Raw genomic sequence first — 13527 nt, 5'->3', positions numbered from 1 at the left:
CGATTCTGAGACAAAAAAAGTTTCAAGCCTAAACCAGAGAATTGACTCATAGGCTATTTATTAAATACGAATTGCGAGATAAACTTGCAATTCTGAGGGCTAGTTATAAATTAAAGGTGGAATTGTGGGACAAAAAGTCGCAATTACCTTTTTAATTTTATTATTCTTATTATTCCGTGGCGGAAATACACGACGGAGGGGAGGAGCATAGGAAAACTGCAGCTCCCATCATGCACCGGTGCTTTCGTTTTGATTCGTCTGTCTCGCGGGCTTTGCTTTGTTATGGCGGTATCGTTCGAAACTCACCAAAGTTCAGACGTCAACTGCTGAAATCTTTAAATACCCGCCTTGGCAACCCCCAGACCAAGGTATGACATATTCATTCACAGCTCTTTAACGATTTTTTAAAATGATATTGTATCGAAAACTGGATTTATATTAGAAAATGCTTACAATCTTTCTGTGCCTTAAAATACTGTTTTATAATTGCCGAACAGAACAAGTATTAAAACTTAAATGCGCTGCCTACCTAGACAAGATTTTGGTCGTCACTGGCAGTTTATTTCAGTTCGTTATTTTGCATTTATGTCAATTGCAGCTTCAGAGGCACTAACAGACAAACATTGTTTGATTGAGTGTGTTGTTTATCTGTGTGTGAAATAGAGAGCTTATGTTAATACAGAATTGGATAAAAGTGAGATGCTATGGATTTTAATGCAGTCATCTCTAACAATTGTTCATGCCCAGTAATTAAAGTAGTAAAAGCATTTCTCCCCCCAAAAACGTAAATGTGGGTTGAAGTGAGCCATTTACTCAACTGATAGTGATGAGCTTTCCATTCAATTGCAGGAAATAATATTAATGTTATAAATACTCTTTATAACGTTTAATTATCCTAGTCAAAATATCCTATTTCCAGGCTGGTTTATGAAAATGTGAAAAGTGTGCAGCAAAATAACACTATGGAATTGGACTATGCATTATTAAATTGTATTTTCCATTAGTCTTTCTTTAGACCACAACTTAAGCAAAAGGTGGCAGAGTTTACCCCACTACAAATACCCCTGGTTTGACAGACAAGGCTTAAGCCTAGTCCCAGACTAAAATGCACGTTTGAGCTGTTTTAACTGAAAGCAACTTGCACTGACATCTTAAAATATGTAAGTGCCATTGTTTCGTCACAAGATGCACACCAGTAATTATTTTCTAAGGAAAATGTAAAAATAAAATAAAAATCTACTTAAATGTCCTGATTGAACTAAAGGCTTAATCCTAACTTAATCTAAGGCCTGTATGTGAAACCAGGCCATAGAAATAAAGTACTCTACTCTCTTGTCTTCTTATCTCTCTGTCTGAATAATTGCACTCAGTGGAGTTAACATGACCAACAGTTTAAATATGAATTTGTGAACCCACCTTTTTAGGGTTTGAATCAGGCCAACATCATCATGTTACCATCTCCAGCTGGACTCCAGCAAGGGCAGTTTCACTTCCTCTCTCAGTGGATCCCGGATAGCTCCCGTGCTGGGGTGATATTAAAAGGTTCCCCAGGAGAAGCCGGTTCTGGGTCAGTCCGGAGTAGCGGCAGTCTGGTGGTTCAGGATCCAGATGACTCCTTTATCTGCCAGTTTGCCCCGCTGCCTATCTCCCGACACAGCAGCTGTGCCAGCATGGATGTGTGCAGTCCAGGTGGAAGTGGCAAGACACTCGGGGAAACTGAGTTGTTTGATGCATCTTTAAACAGTGAGATGCAAAGTATGCAAGATGTTTTAAGAAACACACGGGATCTCCCGTTAATAGCTAAGCTTGAACAGGTGAGTTAAGGTCCACAATTAATGTGAATTTTGCAGAGATCTTGCTGTAATAAATTTGTGTGCTTCTTTTTTTCTTGGGTATTTTAAATTAGTTAATTTCACCCCATATGTCAAGATAAAGGGGCGATCTGTCAGAATTGCTTGATGGTATTTTACTTTTTTCACAATTATGTGAAATAATTTTCAAGTCTAATAATTTATAATTTCTTATTTAGAGTGTTTTGCTTAGTCAAAGCATTTATAGCAACAGTGTTTTAAATGTTTCAGGTTTAGTTTTGTAAATTATTTAATGGCTTGTTTATTTATTCAGCTGAAGAAAATGCAACATCGCATGCAGGAGCAGCTAAAAACCCATCAGCAGGAACAGCTGTTTAGATTACAGCATGAACCACTAAAACTTCTGGGAAAACCACAGAATACTGCAGGTACATGATTTATGGTGCATGTGTCATTCGCCTGTATGCTAAGAGCTCTTATTAAGTACATTTAACCTTGGTTGAACAACAAAATTGAGCCCTCCAAGCTGTTAAGGCATTGCATCACACTTTAAATATACATAACACTGTTTGGTCTAAACTTCACTTTATATGGTCGATAACCATCTAGACAGGATGAACTTTGACTAACTTTCTCCATATGCTGCTCTAGAGACCAGTATGTTGAACCAGGAACAAAGTGTGGTGGAGTTGAACACTGGACATAATGACAATGATCCTGATTCTGAAGAATCCTTTCAGTCAACGATAGAAGATCAAACTCTATATAGAAAAGAGTGTAACTCAGAGCCACGGGACAGGTAAACTTCAAAACTGCAAGATGGAATACATTGCTTTGACAATGGACAAATGTATTGTGTCAGTCTGGTTAACGTGTTATGTATGTATTTGTTTTAGACCTATCAAATCAGGTTTGAGAACATTTGAGGAAATACTGGAAGAGCAGCTCAAGATGGAAGACCAGAGACTGAAGGGCAAGGTCAGTTACAGAACATGAGGTTACTTAATGTACAAACCTTAGATGACATACAAATTAATGTTCATGTTGAGAATGATGTGTGCAGCTGAAGACTGAGGAGATGATGTCAATGATGTTTGGAATCAGTAATAAATACAATGTTTTTCTCAATATCTTTATAAGCAGTTTTTCAGTAGATGTGACCAAACATAGTTTGATAAGTTATAACTATTAAGTGTATATAAGTATCATCTTTGCAGTACAAAGCATATCTGTAGCATTTTTTTCTTATGTAATGTGGATTGGCCTTATCTATCTTCATATCCATGTCTCATCTTCTCGTATTTTTTCATATTCACTCACGTAGAATGCTCCAGCTGAAAGTATGAAGGTAAAGAGACCCTTTCTTAAACGAAGAGAAGGTCTGGCCAGGTTTACTGGAGGAAAAGCCGCTGTACAATCACACAGAAACAGTCCACCTAACCTCAATCCCTCCTTGTGCCCAAATCCAAAAGTTTCCCAAGGCCCAGACATGAAGTCCAAGAAGAAGTCCATAGTAAACAAAACTGAAGGTTTAAAATCAGCACACCATGTGATCCAACGCAAGACTGCTGTGCTCAACAAAGAAAATGTTCCTCAGAATAAAACTACAGCACCAGTCACCAAGATGACAGTTCAACCTCATGTTCTTGCTGCACACCAGGGTCAGAATATGGGCTCCATCTCAGCTCTGTTCCAGCGAAAACCTTATCCCTTATCCAAGCAGAAGATCAACAGTGGCACTACAACAGACGACAATAAAGGGAGAGCATGTAATCGTGTGGAGGATAATGCCTGTGTTGCAGAAAACTCATTTGAGGTTTGGTTTACGGAGCGGAGGGAGTGCTGGGAACAAGATCACCAGCTTGAATGTGCCGAACTCGGAGAGTTTGAGTTGCTAGAAAGAGCAGCAGATGAAATATCCTTTTCCAGCAACTCGTCCTTCATCACCACCCTTCTTCACAAAGATCGTAGACGTCTCTCCTCCACACCCATCAAATCAACCTATCAATCTGCACAAGGGCCCACAGTAGCTCCTGGTCCCACGTTGGGTCATAGTGTACCAGTGCCTCCTATAAACACAGCGATACAGAGAGACGTCATTGGCACAAGGCCGAACGAACTAATGAGAGGGTTCTCTGAAAAGGAAACTGATGAAAAGTTGGATGACAACAAATTGTGCAGTAACTCAGATTTGCAACCCCTTCCCAACATGTCCAATCCACCCATAAGCCACTGCTTTCAAGTGCCCACCACTCTGCCTTATGATAAAAGCACCTATCAAGACAGGGACGGAGCCAGCAGTCCAGAGGGAGATGAAAGGAATTTAAGTAACAATGGAGACTCTACTCTTGTAGAATCAAGGGCCCAGTTAGAGTTTGATGACGATGATACCTGGAATGAACCTGAGGATGAGTCCTGCTGTCCTGCAGAGGAATCCTTAACAGAGAGGGCGCTGAAAAGGAAGGTTGCCTTCTCCAAGGGGGTAAAACCAGTAGGTGGTAGTTCACATGCAGTTGGAAATCACAAAGAAGCTCCATCAACATGCCAGTTGGTATCAAAGCTGTTTCCAGTGCTAAAGGATAAACCTTCTCCTCCAGTAACTGTGCAGGAACCACAGAACATGCCCAGTGAAGAAGGAACAGGTAACGGTAGAAGTTTTGACGGTCTGCATACAGCTACTGAATGTGCTTATTTGCTTACTGAAATGTTTTTATATTTTAAATCATTATCATTGCAAGATCTTCAGACGAGCTTCCTAATGAAGAAATTATCATAATCAATACTAAATACTGATTGTATTTGTACTGATGTATAAAACTAAAACAAAATGGATGTCTTCAGTGTCACATGATCCTCCAGCAATTATTCTAACATGCTGATATGGTGCTCAAGAAACATTTCTTATTATCAATGTTGAAAACAGTTTGATTAAATTTGGACAAGTTTGATCAATATAATGCATCCTTTCTGAATAAAAGTATTAATTTATTTACTAAACATCTTACTAACCACAAAGTTTTAAACTGTAGGATACATGCATGATTACATTTCAGGAAAAACATCTCAACTTCTTTTCTGAATGTGCACATACTATGTAATGCAGTGGTTACATACAGTACTTGCATGATCCTACTAAATCCTGAAACAATTTTTTTTTAGCTCAATCGAGACTTCTTCGTGAGCGTTTGGTGGAGCTGGAAACAGAGATTGAAAGGTTCAAATCTGAGAATGTGTCACTGGTCAAACTAAAGCAGGAGAACCAGGAAACAAGAGATAATCTCAAGTATGGCCCTTTACCTTTCTTCTTTTAATACTCAAAATACTAAATGTGTAATTTGATATATATTTCAATATTGTTCACAGCTAAATTGCAAATGCCTTGGCAATATGAATATACAGTTATTTGTCATGCCTAAAACAAATATAACTGAAAACTTAAATAACTTTCCAATACAGGAAAGATAGGGCTGAATTTGAAAAGAAGAGGATGGAGGAAATTGCAAAGTGGGAGGAGTTTAAAAGAGAGGAAAATAAGAAACTGCAGCGTGAAAAGAAGCTTTTTGAAAAGCATGCAGCAACTGTGAGAGCAAGACCTGACAAACAAGAACGAGATGAGATCCAGGTATGGTTTAAATTAATTATCGTCTATTGAAAAAGTATCATTTGGACACTACACTGTTTGTTATTAAAATGTGTTTGATGTGTTTTAAATGTAATGGTTTATGTCTGTATCAGGCTCTAAAGCAGCAATTAAACGTGCTGCAAGAGGATCTGCGCAAGCGAGAGGCTCGTTGGAGCAACACACAGAGCCGTCTTCGGCAGCAGGTAGACACTTTGAGTGCAGAGAACGCGTCCCTCAAAGACCAAGTGCGGACACTGGAGAAACTGCGTCTCAGTGTGTGGAAGAGTGCTGAGAAAGATAAGGAAAAAGGAAGGTTCTCTGCGTCTAGCAATAGAGCTAGTACTGGATCCAAAAGTACAGATTCTAGGGTAAGTGTGGATTGGCAGGTCTGAAGGTCCTTCCCTTCATAGACGGGTAGATTCAACGCTTTTCTCTTACATGCATAACTCTAAACAATAATTCCCAGAGGATTGCTTATTTAAATAACTAAAATATACCTATAAACATGTTCATTTGTGTAAGTTTTCACACTCTTACTAGTATGTCTGTGTTTGTGTATCTAGAGTCTGAGTGCAAAAAGCAACAGCAGCAGAAAGGGAAGTCCAGAGACACAGATTCCTCTCACAGACTCGGGTAGGTATTATTTATCAACATCACTAGTGCATATTAGTGCTTTTTAGTGTGCTTTAGGGTTGGGTATCTTTTTAATTTGAATGAATCCGATTTTGCTTATCGATTCCGATTCTTATCGATTCCTAATTTAATTAAATTTTTTTAAGTAGATATCATTCAAGTCTTATTACAAAACATTTAATTGCAGCTGAATACCATGAACAAAAATCAGCAGGCTAAACAACACTTACAGAAGGAACTTTTGCTAATGGTTTAAAAATACCATAGCAAAAACAACTAGCCTAACTAATCTAAATTGAGTATTATTAAAGACAAGTAAACAATAAAAAAGGACAAATAAACAAATTAGCAATCGCACAAATAAATACAACTGAACAAAGATACGATTGAAATAAACGTTTAAGATTTTCAGGTATTTAGGTACAGACACTAATCAAATGTAAAATAACACTGGACACTGTGTATTTGTTCGTTCAAAAAGACACAGAAGAGGACTCGGTTCAGTATCGCGCACTATTAAACAGCTTTCTGTGCACATGTTTTGGATGTGTGTGTGTAGCAAAGAAAACACCATGCGAGAATTCTTGCGCTTGAATGGTTTAAAGTCATATTAAAATGCACACAAAGGAATCGATAAGAGGAATCTAAATTAAAATTTTATAGCAAGTATCCGATTCTAGAATTGGAATCGATTTTTGATTCCCAACCCTAGTGTGATTACATTGTGGCATGACTCACAAATAATCAATCACATTTTGCCACAGCTTTTTTCCCTGAACAAATGAAAGAGGCTATCAGCTTCAAAAGGGAGCACAGTCCAGTGGGAATTCAGTGTACAGATGGACTGGTTATGACTCAGAGAAACCATGATGCTCCACTGATTAACACATCTGTCATTGGACAGTCAGAGGAGGAACAGGAAGAGATCACGCAGTCTGACAATAAGGTAAAATGTCTTGTTTAGCTCTAATTCAAAGCTCAGATAGTACTGACATTGAGGGAATGCTATTTCAAACAAAACTGAACCACACCCTTCCATAAGGGAAGTGTAGAAATGATGGTCACATTACTAAAGTTATCAAAATGCCCAATTTCTAATGGAATTCAGGGTCTAACTCATATTCATGTATGTTTCAGATTGAGAAGGTTCTTCCTGATGGAGGTAGACTTCTTATTTTTCCAAACGGCACAAGGAAAGAGCTCTCTGCCGACGGACAGACTGTCAAAGTCATGTTTTTCAACGGGGATGTAAAACATACAATGCCTGATCAAAGAGTGGTGAGGCATGGACTCTGAAGAGAAATTTTTTTTTTGTTGGTGTAATGGTGTTTTGACAGTTTACAATTAAAACTAAGTGAATTTAAAATCAGCAAAGCGTTTCAATTACTTTCAGATTTATTACTACGCTGAAGCTCAGACCACACACATCACCTACCCTGATGGGATGGAAGTGCTTCAGTTTCCTAACAATCAAACAGGTGGGCCTGAATTTCTTTCAAAATTAATATTTAGAGGTCCAGTATTATGTCCAGAGACTAAATTTTAAGTCTTAATCTTCCCCCCCATGCCTATTTTAGAGAAACACTTTGCAGATGGTCGTAAGGAAATCACTTTCCCTGATCAGACGGTCAAGACTCTTTTCCCTGATGGAAGAGAGGAAAGCGTACTGTCAGATGGAACAATAATACAGCTGAATCCGTGAGTACAACTCATGGCCCTCCACCTCAGTGTGTTATAATAAAGAGACACCTAACGTATTGAAGTCAAAGCATTTTTATTCTGCTTTCTTTCAGGGATGGTAGTAAGGTGATTCAGTTTAACACCGGCCAGCGGGAGATCCACACCTTAGATTTTAAAAGACGGGAATATCCAGATGGTACGGTTAAAACCGTTTACTCAGATGGACGGCAGGAGACACAATACCCAACAGGACGTGTGCGGTTAAAAGATGCACAGGGTAATGTCATTATGGACACTAAGACATGAATGATCCACAATACTCTGTTTTAAGGGAGGAAAACATGGCCTTGAATGAATTTAAGTGAAAGAATATGTGTGCATTTTGTAAATGTCAAGTATTTATTTCTGTAAAAAATTTATCTTTTTATGTTGAATTTAGTTTTGTGCGTGAAAGGTATAGTTCTAAATTATACTTTTTTGGGAAATAAAATAGGCTTGATGCCATTCAGTGATTTGTAATAAATTATAATAAATTGCCTAGTCAATGTGGGTCACTGTCAGTAGAATAGGTCACTACAGCCTTCGCCAAAAGTATTGCAGTGACGTACATTTTGTTTTGCAAAGTTTGCTGCTTTCAGTGTAACTGATCATTTAACAAGTGTTTAAATGCTTTTATTGGCAAAAACATTTACAGTGTTGATCCTTTTTCTTCTTCATAACCTCACTCTGCAATTTACGCTTGCATGCTGGATATCAGCTTCTGGGCCAAATCCTGACTGAAGGCTACCCATCTTTGTTGATTGACCACAGGTTTTCTATGGGATTAAGATTTAGTTTGGATTTTAGGAGTTGCCTGGCCACAGGTCAAATTTGAATGTAATGATCTTAGAGCCACTTTCATTATCCACTTGCCTTGTGACAGTGCTCCATCATGCTGGAAAATGCACAGATCATCACCAAATTGCTCCTGGATCGTTTTGATACCATCCTTTATTCATGGCAGAATTGTGAGAGAGCCCATTCCCTTGGACACCACACATGGATTGTCTCAGGATGCTTCACTGTTGGCATGACACAGGAATCATGGTAGCTTTTACCTTCTCAGGACAATTTTCCAGATGTCCCAAACAGTTGAAAGAGGGCTTCATCAGTAAAAATATATTTGTACGTGCCATCTAATCCTTGTATTTCCTGCAGAATTTCAGTCTGTCATTGATATTTTTTCTTGGAGAGAAGCTTCTTTACTGCCCTTTTTTACAACAGGCCATGTCTAAAAGACTTCGCCTCATTGTGAGTGCAGTTACACTCACACCCACCTGCAGCCAATAATAAGCAAGTTCTGCACTGGTGGTGACATTATTCTGTAGATGACTTTTCCTAGCAGACACTCCTGAAGCCTTCTTTACTGCAGTTGAACTTCTCTCCTTGAAGTTCTTGATGATCCAGTAAAAGGTTATTTCAGGTGTGTGTGCAAGGCCATTTTGAGGCAAAGCAATGATGGCTGCATGTCTTTCTTTGGAGGTAACCATTACTAATACAAAAACACAATGACTGGAAACACTTCCCTCCTTTTACAGCAATTAGTCTGCTCTTATGATCCAATCAGAATGATGATTTCACCCGACTAGTACTTGTTTACACTTTCCCATGTGCTGATAACATTATTAGTGAAATGTTAGTGTGTCATTTTTGTGTCATGCCCAAAGAAATTGGGTTTTATTCAAAGTAAAAAAAAAAAAAAGTTTTTTGCCATTCTTTAAAATGCATCTTATCACTCTGCATAAAACCCAGAAACAATGGGAATCAACATTAACTGAAGCAGAAACTTTGCAAACAAATTGTCACTGCTAATACTTTTGGCCACAGCTGTAAATTAGAATGAGATGATTCTATGATAAAACAGAGTTTTAAATAATTCCTTATGACCAAGAGGATAAAGAAATTAGTTTAACTGTACCGGTACCTTTTACTAGACGAGCATCATTCTATGCAATTCCTCAAAGAATATGGACATATATTTGGTTCATAACCTTTAAGATAATTTAAGGGTCACTATGTACCGGTAACTTTTGGCCCTCTAGCGATAAAAAAAAAAAAAAACATGCATTTTGCGGAAGAACATCGTTTTGGTTGTGCTTTGGCTCTGTGTGAATATGGTTGTCCTACTGCTCATAAAACAATTAATAGGCTTAAGAGATATACCGTAACCAGTTTAGATCTCAAGGAAAGGATCTCAAGCTGACTAGCTGAACACAGAGTAACTATACCCATTAATAGACAGTATGGTGTTAGAAAGCAACATATGACAATTTATCTGTTCAATAAAATACCTTACTCCCCTGTTGAGTGATAAAAACGGCACTTCACTTTTACAAAATTTCCCAACCCAAAGCCATTTTTATTAAGAGCTGTCATGTTCTTTTTGCAAGCCGACTCTTCTCTGTTGGCCTTTTTTTTTTAAATGGGTGACTCCCCGGAGGTTTGCGATTTAGCAGCTCCATGTCAACCTTTCTCGCTCGTTGTGACAATTAAACTAGGCTACTCCCACACCATACATGCATGAACATAGCCGGAACAACTTTTCTCCTTTTACAGATGACAAGACACTCAGACTAGAGTCTTATGTAAACAATTTCCCACAAAAACCATCCCGCCAGGGATGAATCAGGGTAAGACAAAAACACATTTTGGAAGGATTGATGTGTTAATTTCAAGTCTTGTTAATTTTGAAGAAAAAGTTACAGTGTACCTTTAAAGGACAATGATTTAAAATTTCTTCAGGATGCTTCTGGTAGTGGTCTTAAGATAAAAGTGCATCATCAGGTCAATTTAGTCATTTGTTGACCACAAATGATGTGCAAGGATTTACAAATTTAGCAAAAATTGTCAGTTATGATTTAGTACAAACACTTGTGAGCCAATAAGTCACAAGACTTGTGAGCCGGCAAAAGTCAATAAGAGTTTTTATTCCGCTCTGCTGAACAGATATCTTAAACATCAACAAAATCTTTCTGCTACTTTCAAGCAGCCTTAAATTTGAATACAAATATTTAACATAAAATTAGGCATAGCTGTACAAACATAAAACTGGCCAAATATATTAACAACTGCACAAATAAAGTAGCATAAACCCCCTAATGCTTTAACATAAAATGAAACTACTACACCAACATAGAAAGTTTTGCCTTCAAAAGCTATGAATGCTGACGATCCTCGGCGTCACTGCCACAACCTACAGAAACTGAAAATAAAACATGACAGATACACAAATGTTTAGACAAATGTTTTTTTATTTTTATTATTTATTTAATCTCACACTTACCTTTATTCATAATCAGCAAGGCCTTTCTCCACCAGACGTGTGTGGACAAGTGTTCCATCCGCATTATACAGCAACACAGTCAGCTGTGGTTCCGTTGCCTGAATTGCACATTTGGATAGATTTACACATTCATGCAACTGCTTTCCAATTGACCAAAACGCATCTTAATACCAGGTGTAAACAGCCTTAATGTTATATGAAAATTCTGTTCCCTTTTACACCTGTGGTTGTCTCTGATTAGTATGAGAATACACAGTTGCATTAAAATGTCTCAAGTTAAATTCAACTTTAGCTTTTCATTTACACCTCCACTGAATGTGAACTCCAACATTTAAACGTGGTCAAGAGCGATCAGATCATGATCCAGTCACCAAACATGCATGTTATGCCAGGTGTAAAAGGGGACACATTTCTGCAACTATGAATAAGGCGTACAGTGACCACCGCAGTGAGCTCTCCGTTCAACAGGTCGATCATCTCCAGCATGGCTTTCATAGTCCACTCAGGCCGATAAGGTATCCGCTCCATCTCCAAGCTCACGTTTGCTGGTTTGAAGCCTGCTAACTTGACGTAAACAGCTGCACAGGGATAATGATGGAGGGATGCAGGGAGCTGCCGCAATCTGCAGTGACAACACACATGCATATGTTTTTTGATATGTTATTTGATTTTGAATAGGGTTGTAATAAATTAGTTCTTTTAATGCAGTGGTTCTCAACCGGGGGTAGGACCCTTTAGGGGGCCTCTAGCTGACAATTATTTAACAAGACAAAACAAAAATAGCTAACTTTACTAAAATAACATTTTTAAGAGTGAAAAACCTATCAAAGAATTTAAACAAGAACGAGGCCTTAATGCAATTACAAAAATGGCCTGCACAAAGTTTTGCAATGCCAATAGTTGTATAATCTAGTCTTACTTGTTTACTGGTAAAATGTCATCCGAGCCAAAATCCACATGTCTCACAAGGAGCTTGGGAGAGGGAGTGACTTCAGAAAAGCCCAGTAGCTTCGCACGATAATATTTACCATCACTGTATTCGGCGAGACAGGGACACTCTGCACACAAACACAATGAAAAACATCCATTGAACAAATCGCTTGTTTTCTGCTGGAGCCTATTCTAAGGGCCACAGGTATGGTCTAAGATTTTAGTTTCTTAAATAAACTTAAGGCATGTATGCAAACACACACAGTACCACTGAGGTCTTTGTCAATTGGTTATGGTTAATTTCAATGTGATCAAACATAAGCACCAATGGGGAAGTCTGTCAGCAGGCTCAGGTTTCCAACACTCTCATTCACACGCTTGAGAGCTTCCTCCAAACTCTCTCCCTGCTGCAGTTTTCTCAGTGTCTTTTCCAACATACACAGGAACACCTGCAAGCACACATCAGATTCAATGAAAGCAATGTACAGTAAGTGACTGTAAATGAGCAGTCATATTTACAGCTGTACTGCAGCTCAATAGGAATCTATTCGATCTGGAATTTCATGTGAGGGTGAAAGATTTTCCCATGCTAATTTCACAACAGGTTCAAGTTGGTCACAGATTTGCCATGTTAAAAACAGAAAGCACCCTCTATGTAAGCTGTACGGGACAATTTTTGCCAGTACATTTTCTCTATTGTTACTGGTTCTTCTAATACTGGTGCTGCATAGTGGTGTCAACAATAATCGATTCGGCGATGCATCGCAATGCGGGGCATGCACGATTCAGCATCGATGCGGCAAAGTGCCATAATCGATTATGTCACTGTTTTAGGGGTGTAACGGTACGCGTATTCGTATTAAACCGTTCGGTACAAGACACGCATTTTCAAACCGAACAGTTATTTCAAATGTAAGCGCGTCGCGAGCGCGCTCATAATGTAGACGCTGGCGCGACCACAACATCAAATGGCAAACGCAATGTAAGCGGAACGAAACTGAGCTACTCGTGACGGACTGTTTATCAGTTTGGACCAAAGCAGCGCGAGCCGATCTTATACTACACAGCGCTAAGAGATCCAGTAAAGGAAGCATTTGAACTCGCCACTAAAGTAATAATATCGCTGCGAGATCTAGTGAGAAACATTCACATTTCTCCGTTATTAACGGATCAAACAGCGCTGACGTGGAAACCTGGAAGAAACATTGTGACATGAATGAACTATCCGGTGTCCACAGATCTGCAATATTCACCATGGATTTACTGTAGTAACACTAACTGCAACTTTGGAAGTTTGGCAGGAATAGTAGGCTATAATGCTTTCAAGTAACGTTATGTCGGATTTATTTCGACATTATGAATAACATTGCTGCCCTCAAATGTTAATCTGAATTAAAATAAACATTTGTTTATAAGCACAAAATATTACATTTAATTTTTTCCAAGGAGCTGTTTTGTTTTATATGCTCCTAAGAAGAGTCAATTATAGCTCCATCATTGCTCAAAGTAAAAAATATCATACTTTATGA

General features: G+C 38.4%; 2 protein-coding genes across 4 annotated transcripts in view; one reads left to right on the top strand and one right to left on the bottom strand.

The window, feature by feature from the left end:
- Nucleotides 1-244: 244 nt before the first annotated feature.
- cpap (centrosome assembly and centriole elongation protein) lies at nt 245-8250 on the top strand. 2 transcript variants are annotated; one of them, XM_082174488.1, is made up of 16 exons: nt 248-368; nt 1016-1160; nt 1425-1814; nt 2125-2239; nt 2463-2610; nt 2708-2789; nt 3136-4453; nt 4971-5094; nt 5268-5433; nt 5547-5801; nt 5997-6066; nt 6831-7012; nt 7204-7344; nt 7460-7544; nt 7644-7764; nt 7860-8250. In XM_082174488.1, exons 3-16 carry the CDS (start codon nt 1449-1451, stop codon nt 8050-8052), a joined length of 3366 nt encoding a protein of 1121 aa, XP_082030614.1. In that variant the 5' UTR covers nt 248-368; nt 1016-1160; nt 1425-1448; the 3' UTR covers nt 8053-8250. The 2 variants fall into 2 exon arrangements, with proteins under 2 accessions (XP_082030613.1, XP_082030614.1); XM_082174487.1 differs by lacking the exon at nt 1016-1160 and having other exon boundaries at nt 245-368.
- Nucleotides 8251-10161: 1911 nt separating this feature from the next.
- rnf17 (ring finger protein 17) overlaps nt 10162-13527 on the bottom strand; it is a 45922-nt gene continuing 42556 nt past the window's right edge. For both annotated transcript variants that reach the window (XM_082176348.1, XM_082176349.1), the window contains exons 33-37: nt 12324-12447; nt 11988-12126; nt 11504-11690; nt 11069-11166; nt 10162-10987 (exon numbers count right to left, since the gene is read on the bottom strand). In XM_082176348.1, the coding sequence (XP_082032474.1) occupies nt 11071-11166; nt 11504-11690; nt 11988-12126; nt 12324-12447 (546 nt within the window). In that variant the 3' untranslated portion in view covers nt 10162-10987; nt 11069-11070. The remainder of the gene's footprint in view (nt 10988-11068; nt 11167-11503; nt 11691-11987; nt 12127-12323; nt 12448-13527) is intronic.

This window comes from Leuciscus leuciscus (genome assembly GCF_965113295.1).
Source record: "Leuciscus leuciscus genome assembly, chromosome: 7".
NCBI lineage: Eukaryota > Metazoa > Chordata > Actinopteri > Cypriniformes > Leuciscidae > Leuciscus > Leuciscus leuciscus.
Note: the sequence above shows the minus strand (reverse complement) of the source record. Positions and strands in the feature narration are given on the sequence as shown.